The sequence below is a fragment of the Drosophila sulfurigaster genome, chromosome 2R, assembly GCF_023558435.1.
Source record: "Drosophila sulfurigaster albostrigata strain 15112-1811.04 chromosome 2R, ASM2355843v2, whole genome shotgun sequence".
Lineage (NCBI taxonomy): Eukaryota > Metazoa > Arthropoda > Insecta > Diptera > Drosophilidae > Drosophila > Drosophila sulfurigaster.
Window position 1 is genome coordinate 17,104,776 of NC_084882.1, and position 24,348 is coordinate 17,129,123.

A 24,348-nucleotide genomic window follows, 5' to 3' on the forward strand; every position below is an offset into this window, starting at 1 on the left:
TTTTATTTGTAGCAAACTTCAAAGGCAAGCAAAAGTAGCATAATGCAGAATTTGGTAAAAAAAAAATAATGAAAAAAAATCATATCGAGAAGTGAAACTCGTGCTGTTAATTAGCAACAAACCCCTTCGTCAAACCAAAATGCTGCCAACTCCCCCCATTTGCTGCATCAAATTTTGAAGACATTTGCTTTGAACTTAACATTGAGCTTTTATTTACAGTTAGTGTAATAAATATGCTTATAGGAATGCAATAACAAAAGCGCGAGCCTGACACGAACTGTCTCGACCTGCCACGACCATCATCATTTAACTCTTCTGCTCCGTCGCAGGCGCGGCAGCAATGTCCTTGCCTGTGTTGCGGCCATAGTAACCATTGTATGCCGCTTCCTGGGCATCGCCAAAGCTAATAGAGTTGCCACCCACTTGCGGCTGAGGCTGGCCCACATTGCTCTTGCTGTAGTAGTCGCTGTACGGCTTGGCAAACGATGGGCCCTGGTTGTAATAGGGTCCGGGACCGCCATGTCCGCCCTCATAGTGCTCGTGATGATGATAGTAGGTGGCAGCGCCTACGCCTTGGGGCGTGTATTCTGGGAATGTGTTCTTGTTGCCAAAGAGGCCAGACAGTCCCCCACCAAAGGCACCGCCCACGCCGCCTGGCGGGCGGCAGAGCTTGAAGTAAGCAAAGAGACCGGGCAGAATGATGGCAGCCAGACCGAGAATCTTCTTTAGACCAGCAATGCCCAGAATGAAGGGCAGGAAGAGCAGCAGCTTCAACTTGAAGATCTTCAGCACCAGCAGCAGAGGAATAATCATCTTCTTCAGCTTCTTGCGAGCTACAAGTAAAATGTAAAATTATTAGTCTTCGTCCCATGCATTGTTAAGCACTCTTGTACTTACAGAAGTGTCCGGCACGCTTGTTCTCAATGACATCCAGTTCATCATCAATGTCATTGCCAATGAAGCGGGCCTCATAGCGACCAGCCTCAGTCAGCTCCTCTGGCCATTCCACCTCCAAGGCAGTGGACTTGATAAAGCTGCAGGGAGACAGACACAAAAGAGACAGAAAAGAAACCGTGTCAAAAATGAAAATTGTCATATTTTATGCGGAAGTGTGTGAATAATTTAGAAGCTCACTCCCCCAGACAATTAAGCGACCCACATTAATTCTCTTGACCCACGCGCCAAGAAACTCAAAATCATTTGCCTAATTGCGACAGAGTTAATGCTTCAACTTACCGCTCGGCACGACGCAGGGCGTATTTCACCAGCAAATTCCAGTCATCGTCCTCAGAACGCGGCTCCTCGGAGTACTCGAAGGGCTCCTGCAGCAGCGAACGCTGTTGAGTCTCGGGCAGACGCACAACACGAGCAAAGTCCGATAGACTATAGAAAACGATTAGATATTTAGTAAACACAACATTGAAATTAAAGTCATATTCTCTTACCGATACTGATCCTTATAGAAAATTTCATCGAACGTATTGAGGGCCTGTGTCTTAAAGCATTCGGAGAGATCTCCGCCCAAGCAGTTACTGTTGGTGCGCGCCAAGTAGGGATCATTGTCGTTGCCCAGCCCAAAGATGCTCAATATAGATGATCGTCCTCGCTCCTCTCCCACTCCCGGTTGACCTTGCTGTTGCTGTGGCGATTGCTGGAACTGCAACGTCTGCTGTTGTTGCTGCGGTTGCGGTGCATAGATCTGCTGTATGTTGTTGGACGACTGCTGGTCCGGTAGACGTAGACCGTCGCCGGCAACAAGGCCGGTGCCGCAACAGGCAATAGCGATAACGGTTAACAAGGCAAACGCTCTCATTGCGATGGCTGCAATAGAGAAAATTGTAGACACGTTCGTTTAGCTGCCAACCCGAATGGGAGATCAAACAAAATCAACATAAAAAACACAAACAACACAACAAAAATTTAAAAACGATTTTCGGTTAATTGGCGCTCAACTGTAGTAAAACGGCGTCAATCGTGGTGTTTTCTCTGCGATTGGTGTCTCGGCTCTGAAGACACGCTTCAAGATGCAAACGACTCTCAACACGAGTCACAGCAAATGAGCGTGGATGTTTGTAACGTTATGAATGAGTATGAATATGAGTAAGAGTATGAGTTTGAGTTTGCGTGTGCCTCTGTGGATTTTGGCAACTTTTACGCTCCGCTCATTGTTTATTTAGTTTATTGGCTAAGCTGATTGGCTTTAAGCAGATATGGGCTCGCCACACAACTGACATACATTAAAAGCAGCTGCAGCATGGCCATTGTCAATGCTAAAGCTCAAGCTTTCGCAACGCAACAGTTGCTAGCTGGCTGGCTGCCCGCCTCCTCGTTTGTGGCCATCTGCAATTATTTGTTATTTGTGTGGACACGTAATAACTCTCACTTTCTGGTTAACAGCAGCGTTTACTGCTAAAACTCGCAGTTTGCTCCAAACTGTTTTACTGTAGACGAGCTTTTTTTGTTGTGCAGCTTTGGCGCCGAAATTCAACCAAAACCAAAAAACTCAGTTGGCTACCCAAAGTGAAATGCAATGGAACCGGTTTAAAGCCGCTTAACCCTTTGGCCGCAATGAGGCGGCAAAAGCAAAAACACGTAATTGAAATTGTGTTAAATGCATAAAAAGCAAAGCTAATCTACTATAAAAAAGGTTTCACAGTCTCTCACTCTCATATGGTGTGGTCCCTATTGTCCCTTTTTTTTGCGTTGAGGCTTGACTAATGCGATGCTGTCTGTTTAGTCGATGGTACTAAAACTCAATAGAGAGTTTTGGGTATTTGGGTCAATTGGCTGCATCGTATGTCCGGTTGAAATTTGAACAAAACTATATTTAAACATTTGAAACATTTGATTTTTATATGGCTGCTCTCTTAGAATATATTTTTAAGATACGTGAGTGGCAGTTTAGGGTTTTCTATTCGCTACAACGCACAATTTCTAGTATTGCTGCATTTATCGGCTTCACAGCCACTATTTGTTATTGTGTTGTTGATATTGTTGTTGAGGAAAGTTGTTGTGCACAGCGGGAAAAGCACAATTGGATTTTATTTTCTAGAAACGAGTACATGGGAACGCCCCAGGCTATGCTCCAAACAACGCATTATGGCAAGTGTTTATGTTTATGGCAAATATACTGGCGCTTGAAAGTCGGCAATAAAATGAAAATATTTAATAAAAATGCAAAAAAATTCCGTAGCAGCCGCAAAATATACAATATTGACTGTTGGCTGACCACGGCAATGACCCTTGTTTACATAGGGCAAAATAATACCATTCAATTCACTTGAATTATTGAAATGAGTGTGTTTGCCTTTAAATGGAAATTAATTGCTTTCATTTGAAATGATTCTGTTGAAAACAGACTCGCGTAACTTTGGTTTTAATCGATTGGCATCGATTGCTAAATTATCACTATTGTTAACGTTTTTGGATTTGTTTAGCTTTCAAATTAGCATTCACCATTGAAGGTCAATGAAATGTGGATGAGCCAACGAAGGAATTGCCCAATATGTGTATGCATATAAATATATGCAAATTTTTGGTTGTTGACCAATTTATTTAAAATCATTACTCCATATTCCGAAATATATGTAATTATACGAGTGTGTAATAATTTGTCTATATATGCCATTTCGTTACAGCTTACTTCACTTTTAATGTACGAACTTTTCTTATATCACTTTTCTTTTGTGCATATTACACAACACGTCGCACTTCATTTCACATTACTCTGTTTGAACTTTTGCGTTATTTATTTACCTTTTGTTGCTTCCTATAAATGCTTGAGGTGTGTGTGTGTTGTGTATATCCTTAACGTCTCACTTAAGACGACTTTGTCTTCAGCTGTCTTACAAGCGACTGTGTCTCTGCTGCTGGCCGGCAAAGATTTTATATGAAATGCGAGAAGTGGCGAGAAAGAGTGGCAGGCAAAAACGTTGTTTTTGTTGTGCCCCAAGCCAACGCACAATACAAAACAAAACAAACTCAAGCTCAACAGACAATGCCCAAGCTAAACCAAGACCTGGCCAGATCAGAGTTGTAGCTCCAGCCCACAACGGCGATGATGATGACGATGATGATGATTGCTGAGAGGCACTCGCGTGTCGTTCGATCGACGTCAACATGCTCACGATTGCGGTAGGTTGGGGTTGGCCAAGCAAACGATGTAGGTCTGTGGGCTGCGGCGTCAACGACTTGTTTGCGCGTACGGCTGGCTGGCTAGCTGGCGAGCCGAACTTCAGAGCGCCTTGAGAAAATCCCAAAAATTATTGTGGCGCACGTCGAGGCCTTGGGTTAAATTCGAGTTTGATTTAAAGAGCCAACGACGTAGATGAGTCATATACACTGAGTACTGTGGATCAGCGGGAAAACGTACGTCACTGGGGCTGCATAAGATTATGTAACGCAAAACACAGAGGTAATAATCACTTTTACTGTTCAACTGAACTGGTTTGCAAAATCACCCACGAAAGCGGAGATGTGTTTTGTTTAAGCATTAAAGTCATGGCAAAATGTTAACAAACTGTTTTTTCTACAGAAACTCAAGCGTAGCATCCGCGGTGCCGGATCAGCTCGATACGTAGTTTTGTTTCTGTGTGCTACCAGCATCACAATTGCCACCACCTGATTATGCCACATGCTGCTGCTGCTGATGTTGCTGCAGTCAAAGTGTACTCCATTTTCATGGAAAATCCCCGAAATGTCGAAATGCAAAGCGCCGCACAAGCACAACTTAATTTTGGAAATTCCCTGTGGTTACGTTTTACTTGTTGTAGTTGTAGTGTTGCAGTTGTAGTGTTGTAGTTGTAGTGTTGCAGTTGCAACTGATGTTGCACTCGAAAAGTATCATATATAGAGAATCCAATGCTGTTGCCGTTGCCGTTACCCAGTGTAAATTACCAAGTTTTCCCCCGATTCAGTTTGGAGGGTTGCGTCTAGAGCGAATAATAAAAAAAAGCGGAAACCCCTGCTTACAAAAACCGTAATTACCATGTGCAACAGAAGTTGGCATCTGCAAAGTCAAAATGATTATGTGGGTTGCACAAGTGTGACAGTTGCAATTGCAATCCAATTAACGACTTCTCCCATTTGTCCAACTGGTAAATGGCAAGCTCAAGATTACAGAGAGAGGGGAGCATTCATATTAACAGAGCGTGTGAGTTCAGTTAGTGTGAAGCAAGACAACCCTTTCAGCGGTATGATTGGGTCGGAAAACTTTTAAAGCGGAAATACCCAGCTGACAGCTATACAAAAGTATACGCAAAGTACTTAAAAGCCAATGAAAACGAGTTCGAGCCACGGAAAAACTTTGGAAACGTGCTCAAGATAAGGAAATTTTATATTGAAAAGGATTTAAGAAAATGAAACTCAGGTTATGTAGACTTAGATGTATAATTTAATTAAACTTTAATGGTTATTTAGGATCTTACGCAGCTTTAAGCATTTCTGCTGACTAATGCGACAACAATAATAAATAAATAAATAAATACGTAAATAATAAAACAAATAAATAAATAAATTAGGTATATTAAGTAACTCAGCTAAATGGCTAACATAACAGGCTAATGCTGATGCCTGTTAATTAAACTATTTAACACAATTTTCTATTTACAGCACATTAATTAAAGTCCCAACACAAGAAACGCCTCTAGTCGACCGCTGACAGCTGTCTCTGGAACGCTTGATGAACATATTTATAGACATACACATACAACATATACGAGCATGTATGTATATGTATGTGTATACCTATTTATATATGGCTAGACTATCTTAAGTTAAATTTGCATAATTACAGCTCCAGGCATTAACACCTGATGTGCGCTGACGTGACTTTAGCGAACTTTTCTTTGCCTTTGCCCTACGCCAATTTGCGAGCTTGAACCAATTTGTTGATGTCGTTGTAGGTGGAGAGCATTGCTGGGTTCTCGAAATCTTTAAATTCCTTGCATTTCACAAACGACTGCTCGCAGTCGACGCCATCCTGGCCATCCTTCGCAGCTCGCATGTACTTGAAGAAGCGCAAGATATCCGGATTATCCGAGGTCGGCTTACGCAACTCGTTCAGTTCTCTGGAAATTGATGGCAAGTTCCGAAATAAATCAATGATTTCTTTTCGCCTAGCACTTTTGCATACTTTTAGGCGTCCTTTGGTACTCACCGACTTAGCTGCGCAGAGACAAGATTACTGTACGGTGCATACTTTGCGGGATTCGCATACATCAGGCAAATGAGCTTCTCGCGACAGCTTTCGTTCTCCGAGTTGAGCTTGAGCTGTGCAAATACCGAATCCAGTCGCGACAACAGCGGACTGTAGAAGGGATCGTAGTTGGACAGCAGCAGCGATGAATTCGGCACCTTTTGGAAGCTCTGGAATGTGTTCATGTTCGCCGGCGAAGGTGGCTTCTTGGCCATGCCAGGTGCAGCGTTGCCAAGGCTAGAAGAACCGCCTGACAAGCTTTGCGAATTCTTAAACGAGGCCGCGCCCAAACTCTGTATTGCACTGGCATAGGTATCCTGCATTTGCTGTTGTCCGCCGTATCGCGACAATGTTTGCTGGCTTACTGAGTTGGTGTTGAAGGGCGTGAATTGTGGCTGCTGCTGGGAGGCCTCTGAAATATAGTAGTTGGAAGTGATTGAGCAACACGGTCATTGCCTTTGGCTATATTAGGTACACTAACCCGCATTGTATTCGTAGCCCGCATTCGTTTTGCTGTCGTCGGCTAAACTGAATTTGCTGTCATCATCAAAGTTGACGCTGTTGTCCCTGAAATCCAATTCCTGTGGCGGATCCATGGGTCGAACAAAAAGCGGAATTGAACTGGACGAGCCCGAGGTGATGCCTATTAATTAAATGAGCAGATGTAGCAGCAGTCGATAGAAAGAAAACTCTAACTTACCCTTGCCAATCAGTCGACTCACGCTCCCTATGATGGTGGGCAAAAACAAGGCAAACAGCAGACTCTTCAGCACCTGCAATCCCATGTAAAGAGGCCACATAAGCTTCTTTAGGCCTGCAGAGAAATGAATTCATTAGCAAGTCCCATCGAATCAAATATGTTCGTTACGCTTACCAGAGAAAAACAAAAGCCTAGCACTTTGCATTGCTCGAGGTATGTTTAGCTCGACGTTGGCATCGTCCAGCACACTTCGTTCAACTCGTTGTAACTTCTCAGTTTCGGCTTTCGTATGATTTTTTTGCAGTGCCAGCACCAAACCAGGCATTGGCTCATATTTACCCTGTGTAAAAAACTGTTCCACATACTCCATAAGCAAGTCCTCCAAGCCTTGGAGCTCATTGCGCAGCCCAATGGATGTGCCGTTATTGCTCTGCTCTTGTTGTTGTTGGCCTACAGGTATTTTGGCTGATCTCTTAACCGGTTTCACAGTGCTTGTTGCAATGGTTGTTGTTATTGTGGCTGCCCTTTTTGTTGGCTTTGTACTGGTTTGGCTCACCTCGCTGTGTTCTGCCCTTTGCGTGTAATCTTTGCGCTTCATTGCAACGGCCAGGCGCAAATCGCTTTCACTCTCGACCGGCTGAAAGACTCGGTATTGACCGGATTTGGTGAACACATTGCGAGAGATGAATTCTGGGCTGATGTCAATGGGCAATATGGGCAGAAATGTGTTGTCATCGTTACGCGCTTGGCCTGTCATCGTTGTCAGTGGTTGGCTGAAGGATGTGTCGCTAGTTGCCATAATCCTTGTTGAGTTTGTTGCTGCCGATGTCGTTGTCGTTGCATGCCCCATCTGGCAAAGTAACAGCAATAGACTGCATAACAACGGACTGCATCTTCGTTTTCTGTGCGTGTTTGTTTTTAATTTGGGCTGACGCCTGCCATTCCCATCGCCTTCGCGTTTGTTTGCTTTACTTAACATTTTCATTAACTTTTTTGTGTTGTTGTTGTGTGTCTTGGTCTTGCTATTGTTGCTGCTTTTGTTTTTCTTTAGCGCGTCGCTGGTGCAATTGCATGCCACAATTTCACTGGTTTCGTTTGCTACAATGCTGCACGTTCTGCTCGTCACTGAAAAGGAATCCAAAACGTTTAAATTATTTTGCTGCTTATTTCATTCTTACATCCCACATCGATGCTGCTAGAATGAGCAATTACCCACTGTGTGCTGTGGTTCAACCGTGAATAAATAATTGTACAGCACGTGCGTGACAGCCTGCCAATTGTGACCTTCGTTAGACGCTCCGCTCCCAAAACTCAGAGCAGACCTGTGCCACACCACGCACCCGCTAATCAACTTGTCTATCTCCAGCTTAAAACATTTGCCATTCAACGAGGCTCGCACTCGAAATTCCCCCACATCTCTTGCTCTTTACACCTTCCTGTTCAATTTTAAAGCCATGTGAACGCTGCGTTTTGTTAGGCCTTAAACAAGCAATGCACGTCGTCGACTTTTTATTTGTCTTTTCCAGCCGAAGGTTTCTGACACACAACCAGCGAGCAGACAGACGGACGAACTCATACTTGTATCCAGACCGAACAGCTCTCTGAGCGAAAAGTGAAAATGTACACAGTTTGTTTATATTTGCACGCCAAGCATTTCGGTTAAGCTGCAGAGAGCGTCGTATTTGCCGCTTGCCTCTTGCCACTTGCTGTTTGCTGTTTGCCGTCTGCAGTTAGCGTTAGCGCCTCCAACGCATATATCACGATATATTCATGTGGAATTTTCACTTTCATTTTCACAAATGGCGCTTATGGGATGCATAATAATCAAATACTTTGAACAGATATTACAAAATCGGAGCAAATCGCTAGAAGACTCAAAAAATCTAAGGCTCGTTAATCATTTAACTCGCAATTCATATTATGCTCGATTTACTGGCAACTTTTAATTCCTTGCAGATGTTTATTAGACTAAGTTATTATTAGATACCTCTATTGTGGTAATCCCTAGTTACCCTACTATTAACTATTTATAAGATGGACATTGCTTTGCTGTATGTGCAGCTTAAACATCTTCGACGTGCTTTGCTTTCAGTTTCCCAACTTATTATCTCTAATAACTAAATACAAATGTATACAAAATGTGGGAAAATAAATCCCCTCCTACACAAAATAGTCATGTGTCACAGGCAATGTTGAATTCATTTGTCCTTGCAAACATTATTGCATTTGCAGCTTCAACTTAAACCAAACAAAAATGTTTAGTTTTCCCCAAACACATTTCAGATGGCGCCTAAGCAGCTTTAGTTTCCCTTCTAACCTTCAACGTTCTATTCTTAACTTTAATTATTCAAAGTCTGCACGTTTCAAGGTACTGGTAATGTAGAGCGCGCTACTGCGTGTACATGCAAATGAGCTGCCACTAATAAAACTCGAAATTCCAACAATAATTTTGGGTGGCAGAACACAAGCTAACGAGCGATTATCACGCTGTACTCGTATGAGCCGTCGAGAATATCTTTCTCTCTCTCTCTCTCTCTCTCTCTCTCTCTCTCTCATCGAGGGCCACCTGACTGCAACTTTTTAATTTGTGCTCCGACAGTCTTCATGCTCTAATATTTAAAACGCCCCCTGCTAACATAGTATGTTCTGTGGTATTATAACTATGATCGCGCAGACATCAAGTAAACTTACTTGGTGTGTGTGTGTTGTTGCAGAGTTATCTGCTTGGTTGGTATTTAATCAGTTTTGTTTTTGCTCTTACTTTTAGTGCGAAGCCTGAGCTCATCTCGATTTTGTTCTTCTTCTGCCTGGCAGCGTAAGTTTCTCAATTAATTCATAAAACTTTTTGAAACTTCTGACAGCCACTGCTCAGTTGCTCTAATGCAAATTGATGGAATTGGAGCATAAGTCGCGTCATAGTCGTCGCATATGAATGTCATTAATTTTATATAAGAGAGCACAAAGGGCTAAAGTCTAAGAGCATTGAGTTTCAGGTTTTAAGGGGGCTAATAAGCTTTGCTGTCACCATTTGCGACACGCTCAGGCACAGTTGACGGTAATAGCACAAAGTACAAAAGTTGGACAATACCACAGACCAACAAACAGCAAACAACAGCAGGAACAAGTTCGGATAACCAGTTGACAGACTGCGTCAAGTTAGCGGTCAAAAATGGTCATAAACAGGCCATTGGTAGCCGCATTTGCCTCGGCCACAACATGTCTGCTGGATGGTGACATAACTGTTAACAATGTACCCGAAAGTGGCCAAGAACCGGCCAGCAAACAATTGAAATAACTAAGTGAATTGGACTTGTAACCTGCAGAACAATGACCTAGCTAAGTCATTAGCATTAATATAAAAAGAAATACGAATATTTCGAGCCTCTAATCTCGTATCAGAAATATACAAATTGCCAATAATGAGAATTATTAAAATCAATACACAATATTTTGGCTAATGAAATGATTATTAATTCTTCTTATTATTAGCACTCATATAAACATAATAAAAATAAAGACAACTACAACAGCGAACCACTAATTTTCGATCAGAAATTTCCAAACTGTCAACATTTAAAGATTTTGGTTTTTAAAAAATAATGAGAATTAATAAGCTCAATTCTGGTTAAAAAAGTGTTACTGCCGCAATAGCAAATATTATTAATTAGACAACTAAATTTTGGATGAGAAATATGTAAGTTGGCAACATTTAAAGAAAGAGAATTAATGAGCTCAACTCAACAACATAAGTTCTGGAGAAAGAAAATTTACTTACTAAAATATTTACGATTGTCCTTTAAATACAATAAACTAAACTACATTGCGTTATAGTGAGTTATCTAAAAACAGAAATATATGTAGAAATAACACATGATTGAATTTTCTGAGAATAATGGAAATTTGTATAACCAACACACGGAAATTCTGCTTAAAGTAATGTTGTTGACTGTAGAATCAATACAATTCTTATTAACAAATTTTCATCTAACATTCAAATGAATATAATCAAAGTAAGCACAATATGCATTCTGCTTAAAGAAATGTTTCTGCTTTAAGCATAGACTTAACCCAATGCTTATTAAAATATTTACACCTAACACGGTTGAGAAAGGTTCTTTGGTAATACTCGGCGTATGCTTCATTTATTTTATGCTATATCAATTTCCTGGTCACGTCGCCCCTTGTTTGTGTGTAATGCAATTTCACTGTGCGTCAAGTGAAATGTTGTTTTCGCCAATTAGTTACCAATTTGGCCTGCAGCACGGGGCCATTAAGCACTGATTGTTTTTTCCTTTTATTTTTTTTGTTTTTGGTTGGAATTTACTGTTTGGGGCGTCGTCCCGTACGGCTGCCAATCAAACAGAGTGATTTGTATGCGTGCTGGAGCTTGTGTTTGAGTTTTGCAATCGCTGATATCACATCGAAAACAGTCAAGTATTTGATGCTGTATTTCGCCTGGCATTAGTGAGTTTTAGAAAGTTACATCTACATACGCGGCGTCGTGTGCGGTCATTAAATGCCGTCAATTTCGTACTGCAGACTGTAAAGTCAAATGAAATGCTTTGCCTCCAAATGAGCTGACGACAAATTATGCAATCGTTGTTTATGCGATGCGCACTCACGATGTGCCTAGCGAGGTAATTTGATCAAATTACATTTACAGACAATTCAATTCCATGCTCAAAAGAGCGTCACATAAATATTTTTGTTTGACGTTAACTTTGTTAAAAGGCCGTTGGCCTTGAGAGTCGCCTAAAATCTCAGTAGAGGCTAAGGCTAAGAAATCGACCAAGTTTATTAAGTACAGATGGTAAACATGCTAAAGTATTGTACATGCATATCCACATGACCTGCATCTGTCGGAAGCGCGCTCAAACTCGTGGTAATGACAGTAGCTGTGGCTGTGGCTGTAGCAGTTGCAGTGGCAACTTTGAAAGTTGTTGCATCTGCTCATTTCCAGTCGGCAGTCCATCCTCGAAGCGAGAGTTGAAAATCCGCACAGACATTTATGCGTTAATATGTGTAAAATGAAAGTACGATGTTCGAACTGGCTGTGAGTTGTACTTTAAGATGTGCCACTCATCACAGTAAGCTAAAATATAGTATATACATTTCACCAGCCCGCGCACCACATTTATACGGCTGACTGAGCCAGCTCAGTGCGACAGTTACAGTTACAGCTACAGTTTTTGAAATCAATAGTCTGTGAAATATTCCCTATTAATTATGGATGTAGGTGCAGCAGCCTGGAAAGCACAATATTGTTATACTTAAGCTAACAAAAACAAAACACGATAAGTGTGTGTCTGTCTCTCTAGTGACTTTCTTACAGGCAAAATTATATGACGCATACGAGTATACAAAAATTTCACGAAAAGAAAGTGTCAAATGAATTTGATAGCTGCTCGATTCTCCTTAAAAACTGTGAATTGAGGTAGGCCATCTGTTAAACGTTAAATGCTTATATAACAGCGTGTCTTCAACATCTTATTACTGCGCGCTCCACAGCTGACTTAATAAGCGACCAGAGCAGCAACTCAACCCCGACCCCATCAACACGTTGGCTTTCATATTAAATTGAACAGTAAGCGTAAGCGGGAGAGATAGAGAGAGAGAGAGAGGCGAAAGAGCGGATAGAAAGGCAGAGTGAACGAGAGGCTTTAACGCATAGAAATGGAAATGTTAACAATTGTCTGAATTTTCGTTACGTTGTTATTATTATCATTATTGGTGTTATTACGGTTATGTGTGATATTTGTTAATGATTATCAGCGACGAGCGTAAAATTTCATAAATGCGTCGCATTACAACAACCTCCTCATCTTATTATGTACAGTCGTAATGTTTTATGACCCCAAAATGTTGCATTCAATATGATGAACATATATCTTTAATGAACATTTCGGTTTACCTGTTATATAATGGCAATCAGTTGAGCGTACTGCAACTCTTCGAAAATTGAATTTTGGTGAACATTTTATTGCGTGAACTTTTTGCGGAATTCCGTTTGATGAAAAGAATTTTTATCAATAAACCGATTTGCGTAGTGTATCGACAACTTTCGTTTTATTTATTCGACGCTGTGTTTCTTGTTTGGAAATTGAAATTGCAATTCGATTTTTTTTTATTTCTTTTTCGTATTTTTGGTTGATTTGGTGAAATGCACTGGCCGAGTGAACAACCAACAACCAACAACTACTGACCAATTGACTCAGAGAGAAGCCCGACGAAAACCCGTTCACTTCACGGCAGTTTAATTGAATAAATCACTTGCGTCTCACTGTCAATGCAATTGTTGCGTTTTGTTTTCACTTCAGATCAAATTCAAAGCCCGCTTTAATCCATTGAAGCATATGGCAATGATTTTGTACAAATTTTGTCGCTTATTTTAATCGGTTCACTGTATTTCAATGTGTGTGTGTGTGTTTCATTTGATTTTATGTGCTTTCGAAAAATTTCATTCGCGTTAGCGGCAGGCAGCCTCCGATTTGCGATTGCGACTGCGGCTGCGACTGACGTGTAGCTCGCCAAGATTTCGACTGTCGGGCGAAAGCCAACGGCTCTGAAGTCGATGGCGGGTGCGATCAACCAGTTTGCGCTTTACCGCTTTGCCGCAACGTAGCGTCTTACGTTACGACTCGTAGAGAGTCGCGGCTCACAGCTGATGGCTAAAACGGGAGCTTTAGTTAGTAACATATACTTTGGCTGACTTGTTGGGCTGACTGGATGGTTGCCTGCTTAAGAGCAATGTCGCGACGTGACATTGACGTCGTAAACAGAGTGACAAAAAACAGCGGCGTTTTCTCTTTTACTCGGAAAATTGAACGTTAATGAAAAATTTGAGTGTGAAAAAGTGACGAGACAAATTTGTTGCTGTTGTTGTTGTTGTGCGGAATACTCATAGTTAGTTTGTCAATTTCTAAATGCGCCATATACCGCCCGAGGAATATAAATCTTTTGCAATGCGCTTTTTATCTTACCAAACAATAAGCAAGTCAGTCTGCCAGCGCACAGCATATTTAGTAGTGTTAACGGAAATATTGCACTTGCACTTGCACAGCAGCAAAAGTTGGTCATTAAGTTGACTTTCGTTTTTTTATTTGCAACGAACAAAAACTGGAACTGACTCCAGAAACTTAATCCAATCTTCTCCAACTGCAGTGAGCAAACTTTAGTTATATTTAAGATTCAATAACAGCAACTCAAAATTAATGTTTACTGCCGCAAGTCAAATGTCTTAAGTCTGAAAAGTTCAGACAAGAATTTCTTGTTGTTTTCATTGTTTTCCCTTAATTAAGCCAACTAAGTAGAGCAAAAGACTTTGATAAACTATTTGATATTATTTATTTATTCATTGGTTTGTGAACGAGTTTCTTTGGCCGGCTTATGCATGAGAAAGTCGTCGTCTAGAATTGGCCAACTAACCGGTACATTGTCATTAATTTCAAGTGACAAACGTTGTCATTGAGCTGTGGCTAACGACCAGAAACCAAACTGTCCGCCTTCTCCTCTCCATAATAATTCAAAAGAAACAAAATCAAATAGCAAAACGAAATGAAAGCTAGTTAATGGAACCGCAAAATCAATAGCTCTGCCCGCTCCCAATAACTGCTTAGAAACAACAATAGATGCGCAATGTTTTTCTGCCCGAATCGGGAACATCTTTTGAGGGACGACGACTCATTGAAATTGAAATTGTTCAATGTTTCACAAATATGCCGAGACGTTCGACAAACGATATAAGCGTTGTGACCCACTCTTGTGAAAGTGTCTAAAATTCATTTAGCGTATATTAGCCAAAAAGCTGTCAACTGCCAACCCAAAGAAAGTACTCATGAAAAAAACCTCATCACTGAAACTGACATGTGTTTATCACTTTGCAAGCAAAGACTTATTACGTGATGGGATAAATTTCAATTTGATTTTATAGCCATATCACATTTGGTATGCATTAACGCTTCGGCAGTTGGCAGAGGAATCTCAGTCTGAATCTGAATCTTCCGGCCAATGTTGGTACTTTGTCAATATTTGCGAACCTTTTTTCTATTTCTTTTTTTTATTAATTTCACTTTTACTCATAAATATGTTAATAATTTGCTCACGCTTCGCTTTGGCCGCAACCATCGACCTTTGCTTGGCCGGAGGCATTGTCAATTTAATTTCCATAACAAATCGCTCGCATTTTGTTCAATATTTTTTTCTCCATCGAATCGATTAACACTTAAGGGCGCCCAGCGAACAAATAATTTTAGAATGTCTTGAATGATGGCTGAGTTACGTAATTTGTCTAAGAAGAAAGTTAAATAACATTTCTTTTTTTACTTTCCATTGTTAAGACACCAAAAACTCTCTTGAGGCCCAAATATATTTAGCATGTGGTCGACAGCCCTCGTTAGTGACATCAGATGCCATGACCACGCCTGGGCCAAAATAAATAAATAAACACTTTCACATGATACAAGTGCAAAGTTGCGTTACGTCTAGAAATGTGCACGACGCTAAGATACCTTAGATACAATTGCCGCAAGTCTATAGCGAAAGTGAATAGTTAGCAACTCAAAGTTCATACTCTCAATTCGAGCAGCAGTGAGTAACTTTTCAAAATCATCTTGGAAATTTTTAATTAAATTTGTTCACGCTGTGGGAACCTCTCACATTTTTTGAGTGTGTCATCGGTCACATTTGAGAGTCACACGAGGCCTTTTAGGTTCATGCGAAGATGATGACCCTTCGCTCTGGGTGGTAAGCTGCTTTGAGTGCATTATTAAGCCATTACTCCGAATACAATTGTAACAAAAAAAAAAACATTTCAGCTAGTCAATACAGATGTGCCCTTTAGCAAAACATTGGCTTAGGTGTATTGTGATTGATGAGTTGCGCCCAAACCGTGTATGTGGCATCACATTTTTATGCAGGCTCAAGATAGAACATTAAACCAGTTGTCCTCCTTTTTTCTGCTAGTCTCAATAGACAGAGCTTGTCTGGTCGTAAGTATTTATATGTTCGCATAATCACAGTGGGCACACATTTGCGTCGTTTAATGGGCCATTGCTCTTAACTTTATGTTTTGCTGCACGGTTGCTCGAGTCGAGTTGAGTTGAGTTGAGTTGAGTTGAGTTGAGTAAGCAACATCTTTAAAGGGCGAAACAAGCTGGCGAAGGTTAAAGGTTATGTGTGCAGCAGGTGTGACTAGTGTTGTCACGAACTCGGCTGGTCAACTTGCTGCAAGTGGAATTAATATTTTCATTTCATGCTCCCATCTCAGGCAATAAAATGTTATAATCCATTTGTGCGTAAACGGAAGGAAGCATCTTTGACCCAGTGTAATAAAACGATGTGTCCGCAACGGAATACCTTCAATCCCAGTAAAACCAATTTAACTCATTGTCAAACCTTTGCTTTTCGTTTTTATTATAACTTATTTAAGGTCCTACATACATACAGTACCCAAAAATACTCGGTTGAAACTTAAAACCGAATTCGTTATTGGAAAGTTAAAAGAGAATTTTACACACACACATTATAAACACAGACACATTTAAGCTATGGACACGTTTAATGCTGCTTTAAAAGTCTGCGCATATACATATATACAAATATACCTAATTAACATGATATATTAATGCTTTCATGAATTGCAGGCAAAGTATAGAACTCAAGCAACAAATATGAACTTTGCACTGCATAAGATATAATCTCTGACTTAAGGTTACTTTCAGTAGGAACAAAGTGGCAGATTTATAAATGTATTTATTTATTTAACATATTTCGAATGCAGTAGTAGAGTTGTGTGTTCATCAATTACCCGAAATTTAATTGAAGGGCTCATTCAATTAAATCACAGTACTTGAAAGGACTTAATGCTACTCGGTAATGCTTAAGTAGTATTTCAATACTCATACATACATAAGTAGTAACAGTTGAAGGGATGATAATGATAAGCTTAATGTAATGTATTGTGTTAAGTACATGCAATTACCACAAACATACTTAGATGTAAATATCCTTTCTAAACCTTAAATTTAACTTAGCTTTGCTTTCATTCAGTCATCTTTGTAGCTTACTCGTATAATCCATAAATTTCTAAATTAAATGTAAATGTAAATTTTGCGTCTGTATAATTGAAGAGTTCTCATGTGAATCGTGAATCGTGTTGCTCCTTTTTGGTTCCTTAGAGCCATGTTCGAGTGGCATTGGGCCTAGGAGAGAGTAGGTTTCATTCAAGTTCGGTTCAAGTATGCAAATTGCCAATTAGTATTGTTGCAAACTGTAAATGTGCATAAATATTCAATTACTTTACACGATGACATATGAAAGTTATACAATACATCAAGATAGCCACTCACACCGACACACACACACACACTTGTACAATGAAATACGTTTACTTATGACTGAACAAATACAAATTATACGACTTTAAATGTATCAAAAGCATGCAACTTGAAGTTGTAATAGGCTACTTTGAATACGAGCAACCTTCAAACATGCAAATCTACTGAGCTTCAAGCTCCGAGTCCAGCCACAAGACAGACTGCAAAACAGTGCAATCTCCATATTTATGAAACTATAATACACATGGCTCTCAGTTTATAGTACTTGTAGATTCAAAGTGGTAGTGGTAGTAGTAGAAGTTAGTAGAAGTATTCTGATTGGCTTTACCGCGGCACCAGGGTGGTCATCTCTGTGGGCATGGGATTCTCCGTGAGTACCACAGACTCCGTGACGGCGCTGCGTGTTCCGTTTATAGTTTGTCTTGTGTTAAATTCGGTTGCCGCGATGCTGACACCGCCATCAACATCGACACAGCCTCGGTTGCCCAAGAGCTGCAGCTCACCTTTGAGCATGTTGGCTTCATTCTTGCGCCGACGACGCGATGTCGCTGCCTGCACGTTGCTGCCTGTCGTATGACCAGGGAGAGCAACATTAGTGGATTCAGTGCAACGACACAATAGTTCTTGAAATTCTTTACGGAAGTTATCATTGAGCCATCCATAGAGCAGCGGATTGGAGCACGCGGAGCTCATGCCAATCATGTGGCATATGGCATATGCCACAAGCATTCTCTGCGTTACAGCCGACGGATGTTGCATGTCCGCGTACAAATTGAAAAAATTCAGTGGCAACCACGACACACCAAATATGACGGCAATGCTAATCAGCAAACGATTTGTGCGTTTCATTCGCCTGCCACGCTCCACTTTGCGCTGCGACGAACTCTGCACGGCGACAACTGTGATGCGACTCTTCAGCTTGTTGTAGATGCCAAAATAGGCCACCGATACAATCAGAATGGGCACCAAATACTGTACGCATAGCGAGAAGATCGAGTAATAGAATCGACCTTCATTTAGGGGCCAGTCTTCGATGCAGTATGATATCGTATGTGGTACACCAAACTTGTGCAGCACCGGCGGAATATCTCTGTTGATCAGCTCTTTGTAGATCAATAGTGGAGAGGCCAAGACCAGGGCAAGTATCCAAATGCCAGCCAATATTGTGACAGCCCCAACAAACTGCAGGCAATCTCTTGTGGGATAAACGATTACCTGAATAAAAGAATGAATTGCAGATGGCAATTAATTAATCATTGAATAAATATCAAGTATCCGTGTCAATATTTTTATTAGCTCGCCAAGTGAAACAATTGATTTTTAGTAGAAACATGGCGAGTAATTATTAATTCAGTAAATATAAAGTATACGTAGTTAGTAAAGAGTGGAAGCACCTGTATGCTTTAATGTTTTAAATGGTACAATATTTTTTTGCGTCAACAGATTTTGTTTTACATAGCTTACCATCCTTAAATGAGATATGAGTGTACTTAAATCTATTATAAGTAATAAAAAATAGTAATTACGTTTTAATACCAACCTGATATCTGTCGAAAGCGATGGCTGTTATGGATATTGTCGACACAAAAATGCTCAATGCCTGCAGCATGGCAATCGTTTTGCACAGAATGGCACATGAACCGTAAGGCCAAAACTTTGAAAGAATTTCCATTAGAGTTAACGGCATGGTAACTAGGCACAGCAGCAAGTCTGTAAATGGTCCAAAAAATGGCAAACAGCAAGCATAAGCGTCAAAAATCGTCTCTAATATCGCACGCACAAAGCGCACTCACCCGATATGGCCAGATTGAGGATGAAGAGATTGCGGGCAGTGCGCATTATTGGCTTGCGCACTACGGCAATGACCACCATGATGTTGCCAATGGCACCAAACACAATCAGTACGCTGTACATTGCGATTAGTAAGTGATACCATGGACTCTCAATGGCACGATTGTGTAAATACTGTTCCATGAGCAATGGATCCATATTCGGTGGCATCGCGTTACTTTCGTTGCCGGTGCTGTTGAGTAGCAGCATCGTATTGATCTTGCTGCTGTCGTGGTCGGTGTCGTTGATGTTGTGATAGTTATTGTGGTGTATGTTGTTATTGGGGAACAGTTTGGGATAGTTCACCAGATGCCTGCGCTCACCAATTAAATCAAAATTTGTTTTGCTCGCAATTTCCTTAAATATTTCATCCGATGTGGCCACACTCGGCGTTGTCCAATTCATGTTGGATTTCTGTTGAGAAATAAACTGTCTGCTCATTAGACTACTCGCATTTCCGACAGTCGGCGAAAACTTTCATTTGCGTGCATATAGGCTATACATACTTTTGCGTGATGTAGTGCCCTAAATTCAACTCAATTTACGTCCTAAAACTTATGACATTACCAACCAACCAAAAAAAAAGTGACTATAATCATGTGCCAGTGCCAGTCGGTTGACTTATACCAAGTATCTTTTTATGCCAACTTGTTTATGGTAGTAATGGAGTTCCAATTTTGACGCCATAATTCCAGATAGAGCTACTACATGATAAACACTGCTGTGCTTTTACTTTCTACCAACCCAACATGTTGTTGATATGAATATCATTGAAATTTGCACAGTATACTTTTTGGTGCGTCAAAAAAACAGCCGAAGCTTTCAAGTACTTTCACTTCACATTTAAACAATTAAAATGTATTTTCCCCACACTGCAGATGAGTTTGTCAAAAAAAACTTGTTTTTAATTAAAATACTTAAATCATTCTATTTTTAAAAACGAAAACAAAATTAAAATAGAGCTTCTTTTTGTTCTCAAAATAAAATTTAAATAAACCATCTGTAGTCGACCTATTAATACTCTTGCAGCTAATTTAACGAGGAGTTTATAAAAAGTTTCAAACATAAAAGAACATCGTCGCTATGTTACACCATCATCGCATTAAGCATAGCTACTAATATAGACTAAATTAATTTTACGAAGTCTTAATTAAAAGGTCACTGGCTCCAAATTTGTTCACTTTACGATGGCAAGCAAGCTGACAATGCTCTATGTGATGTTGTAAATTACGCAAGGTTTTTTTCATTTGAAGGCCGTATTATTCAAACCAAGTTGCTAAGCCTACACAAGTAACTACTTTTGACAGGGGCGTTGCTATGTCCTTTAACAGCCGGAAAACACTTTGCGGTACTTTAAGAGCATATTTTTCCCTGATGAATTTAACATGATGTGCTCCATGGCTTAAAAAACCAGATTTTCTTTAATATTACATTGCAGTAGCCGTAAGAGAGAGAGAGAGTCAGAGTCTTCTCTAGGGGAAGATTGGGTTTTGGATACTACGAGTAACATGTACTTTTTTCCTCGAAATGCAGAAGCTTTATAAATGACGACAATTGCTTAAAATAATTGCGCATTCTCTGCGCAAAATGGGTGCGTACTTGTCAGTGTCAATAAATGCGATGAGCTGAGACAGAGGTGGGCACAAATAACATTCATTTGAATCCCCAAAGTATGCTTCACAATCGGCTGCTGCAATTAATGTGTTGGCTATAAATCAGGACTATCTTCTCTCGTCAACAGATGCCACACAGATGCTCAAGGGAAATAGATAGGATTGATAGATACTGAAAGGTATTGAAAGTTATTGTTGCTCATTTGAAGAGCAGATAACTTTAATAATGGTTTTGCTTTCAATTTGGAACAAAACTTGCAATCGAAAGAACTTCAAAATCAATTCACAAACTTTAACCATAGTCAAACGCAACAATAAAAGGTAAGCGAAGAACTTTTCAATGCTCTTGGGCTAGATAAAAATAAATTTGTACACAAAAGATAGATTACAATTGTGAAAGAAAGTTCGAAGGAAATTTGACCCATCGCTGCTAAAAAATTTATTTAAAAGCACATCCATTCTTTCGTTGGCCTCGACTCATTACATGGGAATCACATTCCGCAGCGACAAAAGTTTAAATTTAGTTTTCATGTTCTTATTTTGTTCAGCGTCAGAAGCGCTTCGAGTTGTTAGATAAATTTATCACAGTTACTTTTCCAGCTCTGGCTGGGCATTTGCGAAATGACTTTTGCATAAAAGTTGACGACAAGAAAATTATGTAAAGTAGCCTCAAGTTCAGGGAACTTGTCATGAATTTGAATAATTTTCAAACTGTCAACATTCGCTTCGAATACACTCGTAGTCCGCCTCACCACGTGGGTGCATTTGCAATTCCACCTACCACGGTTAACCATGTGATAAAGAACATAAATACCTCCCCCATTCCGCGAAATACGCACGACCAGCTTCAACCCATTTTATTTCCATCTGTCTTGGCACAGCTATTTTTTGTAATTTATTGTAATTTATTTGAGCTCCGTTGGGCTGTCGCTGGGCGAAGCTTGTTTTTTTACAGCGACATTTCTATTGCCAAAAGAGTTTTATTGCTCTACGCATCTTAAAGGCGACACATGAGAAATGAATCAATATTTTATTTGAAACGTTAGACATTTATTTATATGCCTCGGTGGCATGAGTATTTGCTTTATTAATTGCCAGCATAAGCCGTAGCTTTATTTGCTTACTCTGCTGTCTAACATGTTTTTGCCAGATGCCCGAAGAATGAGCAGAAAATGTTGAACATTATTGTAACGAAAGATACATTCCTTTATTGAAAGTTTATTTAACTTTGCACAAATGATTGAGCATTTTACAAACATCAAGTGGCAAATGGTCAAATACGCAGACTGCAGACGTTCAATCAACTGGATGAATTCGAAAAGGTTTTTAGCAGTTTTCCTTTTGTGTAATAATTAAATTAAATGTCTGTCCAGATGCTTCCCTTTTGTCAATCTAAGTCAATTTGCGGACGAGGCTCTATAAATGTAAAATGAAGTGATTCCGACTGCCATATGGTTAAGTCTGTCAGGATTCCCTTTCAAGAAACGCATCTCACGTAAACAAACAAACCAACAAATAACACAGAAGACGAAACTTTTCTGTTTAAAAGAAAGTTGCGGTCGGAATGTAATTTCATTTCGAGTTGACATCTACTTTGTAATGGCTTCTTGGCATGACGGGACGTTTACAGTATTTATATTGCAATTAGCCTGCACATATCTTTCTCCTGATTAAATTCTTTCCTACAGTTACATTTATTATTCCTTATAAAGTACATCGGATTACACAGAACAAAATTTTGTATAATGAATGAAATTAAGCTATAACCAAATAAAATCAAATACATAAAAAAATGCATAATATATTTTGATTTGTTTTTTAAAAGTAAAAAACATAAAATAAAAGTGAACAACATTAAGAAAAGAGCCTTTAAGATATTAATTCCCTTTCATCAGATTTTTTTGGGAACTTACAATTTTATAAAAGTGAATATATTTCATGATTTTATTGCGCTCTGTGTATTTTTTATATTGTATATCGAAAGTCACTCTGCTCGCTGTAAGCTTGTTCAGCTTTCAGCTTAAAATGCACCCAATGGAATTCTCTTGTTTAATGGCTTTTAACTTTTTATCTGGCGTGCAGTAAATATCCTTCTTAGTGAATTTTAAGCAAGGACAGTCATTGCATTTTACTATCAAAGTTCTACTTGACTAAACTCATATTAAATTTCATTTTAATGCACAAGCTATTAAATAAATAAATAGGAAATAATCACTTTGCATAAAAATCACATACTCCTACATTTACACTGCAAAATCAATACGTAGCTGTTTTTTAATACGTTTATTTTTACACAGAACGAGATTTGCATACATTCATAGATGCCTGAATATTATAGTTATAAATACTTTTTCAGATTTATTTATGTATTCAAATCTCCAACGTTGACTGCGGCCTTAGCAATTATGCCAGGAATTTCCATTTTAATTAAAATAAATATGCTGTGGTAATGCTCTTACATATTTTAGTAATTTTCTGCAGCAAGCTTTGAAGGGGTCAATTTAATTTATGAATCTCCACTAAAGCAGTAGTTAATAGAGGGAAATTTATGTTTGCAATTTGCATTTTTTATTTAGCTAGGAGCACAATCTGCCAAATTATTAATTATGTTTACCCCAAAATGGTTTTAATTAGCTTTAAAAAATAGTTTATTTTAAATTGCGTGAAAAAGACGAAACCTTCGTTTTTATTTCTATTTGTTCATCAAATTTTTGAGCAATAAACATGCGATTTTCATGAACGTTGCTTCGTGTTAAATATTGATTCATGTGAAAGGGGTGATTCTTTAATACAACTTTATTTTTACACTTTGCCCGAACTATTATAACTGCTCGTTGCTTTCCGTTTTTATTAAATTGAATTTCCGGCCAATAAAAGCATTTTCGCATTGCCACAACACTCGGTCGCTCACACAAACACTTTGAGCACTTCCTTCCCTCGGCGAGCGCTCAAAATAAATTTGGCAGTAAATTTTTACTTTGATTAAATTACAACTTCCTTTACGAATTTATTTATTTTTTTTTTTTAGTAATTGTAGTATTTTATTCTTCGATTCGACTGTTACAATCTCTCCGAATACGTCACAGCGAATTACAGCGCACTTTGATTACGAATTTCGCATTGGGTCAAAGCAAATACACAAACTGAAATCACATATGGAAAGCCGGCGCGGCGTCCGGCTCATTATGGGCAGATATCCGCGTAGCACGCTGCCAGGCAGCTATGAAAATTTCACGCCTTCGATTTTTAATGGCGGCATATGCAAAAACAAACAAAGCATTTTCCACACACACATTCGGGTTTGTTACCTTTTGATTTGTGAAGTGATTCTTTTACGGCATTCTACAGTCGCCTCAACACAATTTTGTATAAATATTCGACAGCATTCTGAATAATTCTAATTAATAAATTCTCATTTGTTTTCTATATTTTGCGAGTGTTTCAATTAATTTGAGCACTTTTATAACTTTAACGGTTGTGCGCGGTATCCAAGAATTTGCGATCCCGATAACTTGACGCGTGCACAGCCGGCGACCATCTGTTGGCTTTTGGCCCACAGTCCTAAGTTTTATAGTTATGGCCCTGAGTCCGTTCCGTTTGCGAAGCACCCACCAAAGGCAGCTCGTTGCGTATACGCGCTGTGAGCCCGAAGTTTCAACTAAACATGCTGCGCAA

General features: G+C 39.6%; 3 protein-coding genes across 6 annotated transcripts; all 3 read right to left on the minus strand.

The window, feature by feature from the left end:
• Positions 1 to 183: 183 nt before the first annotated feature.
• On the minus strand, positions 184 to 3,867 carry LOC133838340 (uncharacterized). The gene is made up of 5 exons (XM_062269413.1): positions 3,757 to 3,867; positions 1,446 to 1,821; positions 1,237 to 1,383; positions 898 to 1,034; positions 184 to 833 (listed from the first exon to the last, which is right to left on the minus strand). Exons 2-5 carry the CDS (start codon positions 1,811 to 1,813, stop codon positions 307 to 309), a joined length of 1,179 nt encoding a protein of 392 aa, XP_062125397.1. The 5' UTR covers positions 1,814 to 1,821; positions 3,757 to 3,867; the 3' UTR covers positions 184 to 306.
• A 1,509-nt stretch (positions 3,868 to 5,376) lies between these two features.
• On the minus strand, positions 5,377 to 13,422 carry LOC133837957 (uncharacterized). The gene is made up of 6 exons (XM_062268873.1): positions 12,808 to 13,422; positions 7,071 to 8,021; positions 6,897 to 7,010; positions 6,678 to 6,839; positions 6,158 to 6,608; positions 5,377 to 6,068 (listed from the first exon to the last, which is right to left on the minus strand). The coding sequence occupies exons 2-6, from the start codon at positions 7,879 to 7,881 to the stop codon at positions 5,858 to 5,860; spliced, it is 1,749 nt and encodes a 582-aa protein (XP_062124857.1). The 5' UTR covers positions 7,882 to 8,021; positions 12,808 to 13,422; the 3' UTR covers positions 5,377 to 5,857.
• Positions 13,423 to 16,288: 2,866 nt separating this feature from the next.
• Positions 16,289 to 24,330, minus strand: LOC133838290 (neuropeptide F receptor). Of its 4 annotated transcripts, none has more exons than XM_062269359.1 (5): positions 23,982 to 24,330; positions 19,024 to 19,474; positions 18,771 to 18,940; positions 17,559 to 18,445; positions 16,289 to 17,163 (listed from the first exon to the last, which is right to left on the minus strand). In XM_062269359.1, the coding sequence occupies exons 2-5, from the start codon at positions 19,463 to 19,465 to the stop codon at positions 17,148 to 17,150; spliced, it is 1,515 nt and encodes a 504-aa protein (XP_062125343.1). In that variant the 5' UTR covers positions 19,466 to 19,474; positions 23,982 to 24,330; the 3' UTR covers positions 16,289 to 17,147. The 4 variants fall into 4 exon arrangements, with proteins under 4 accessions (XP_062125343.1, XP_062125342.1, XP_062125345.1 ...); XM_062269358.1 differs by having other exon boundaries at positions 19,024 to 19,489; XM_062269361.1 differs by lacking the exon at positions 23,982 to 24,330 and having other exon boundaries at positions 17,559 to 17,796; positions 17,869 to 18,445; positions 19,024 to 19,782.
• Between the last annotated feature and the right edge of the window lie 18 nt (positions 24,331 to 24,348).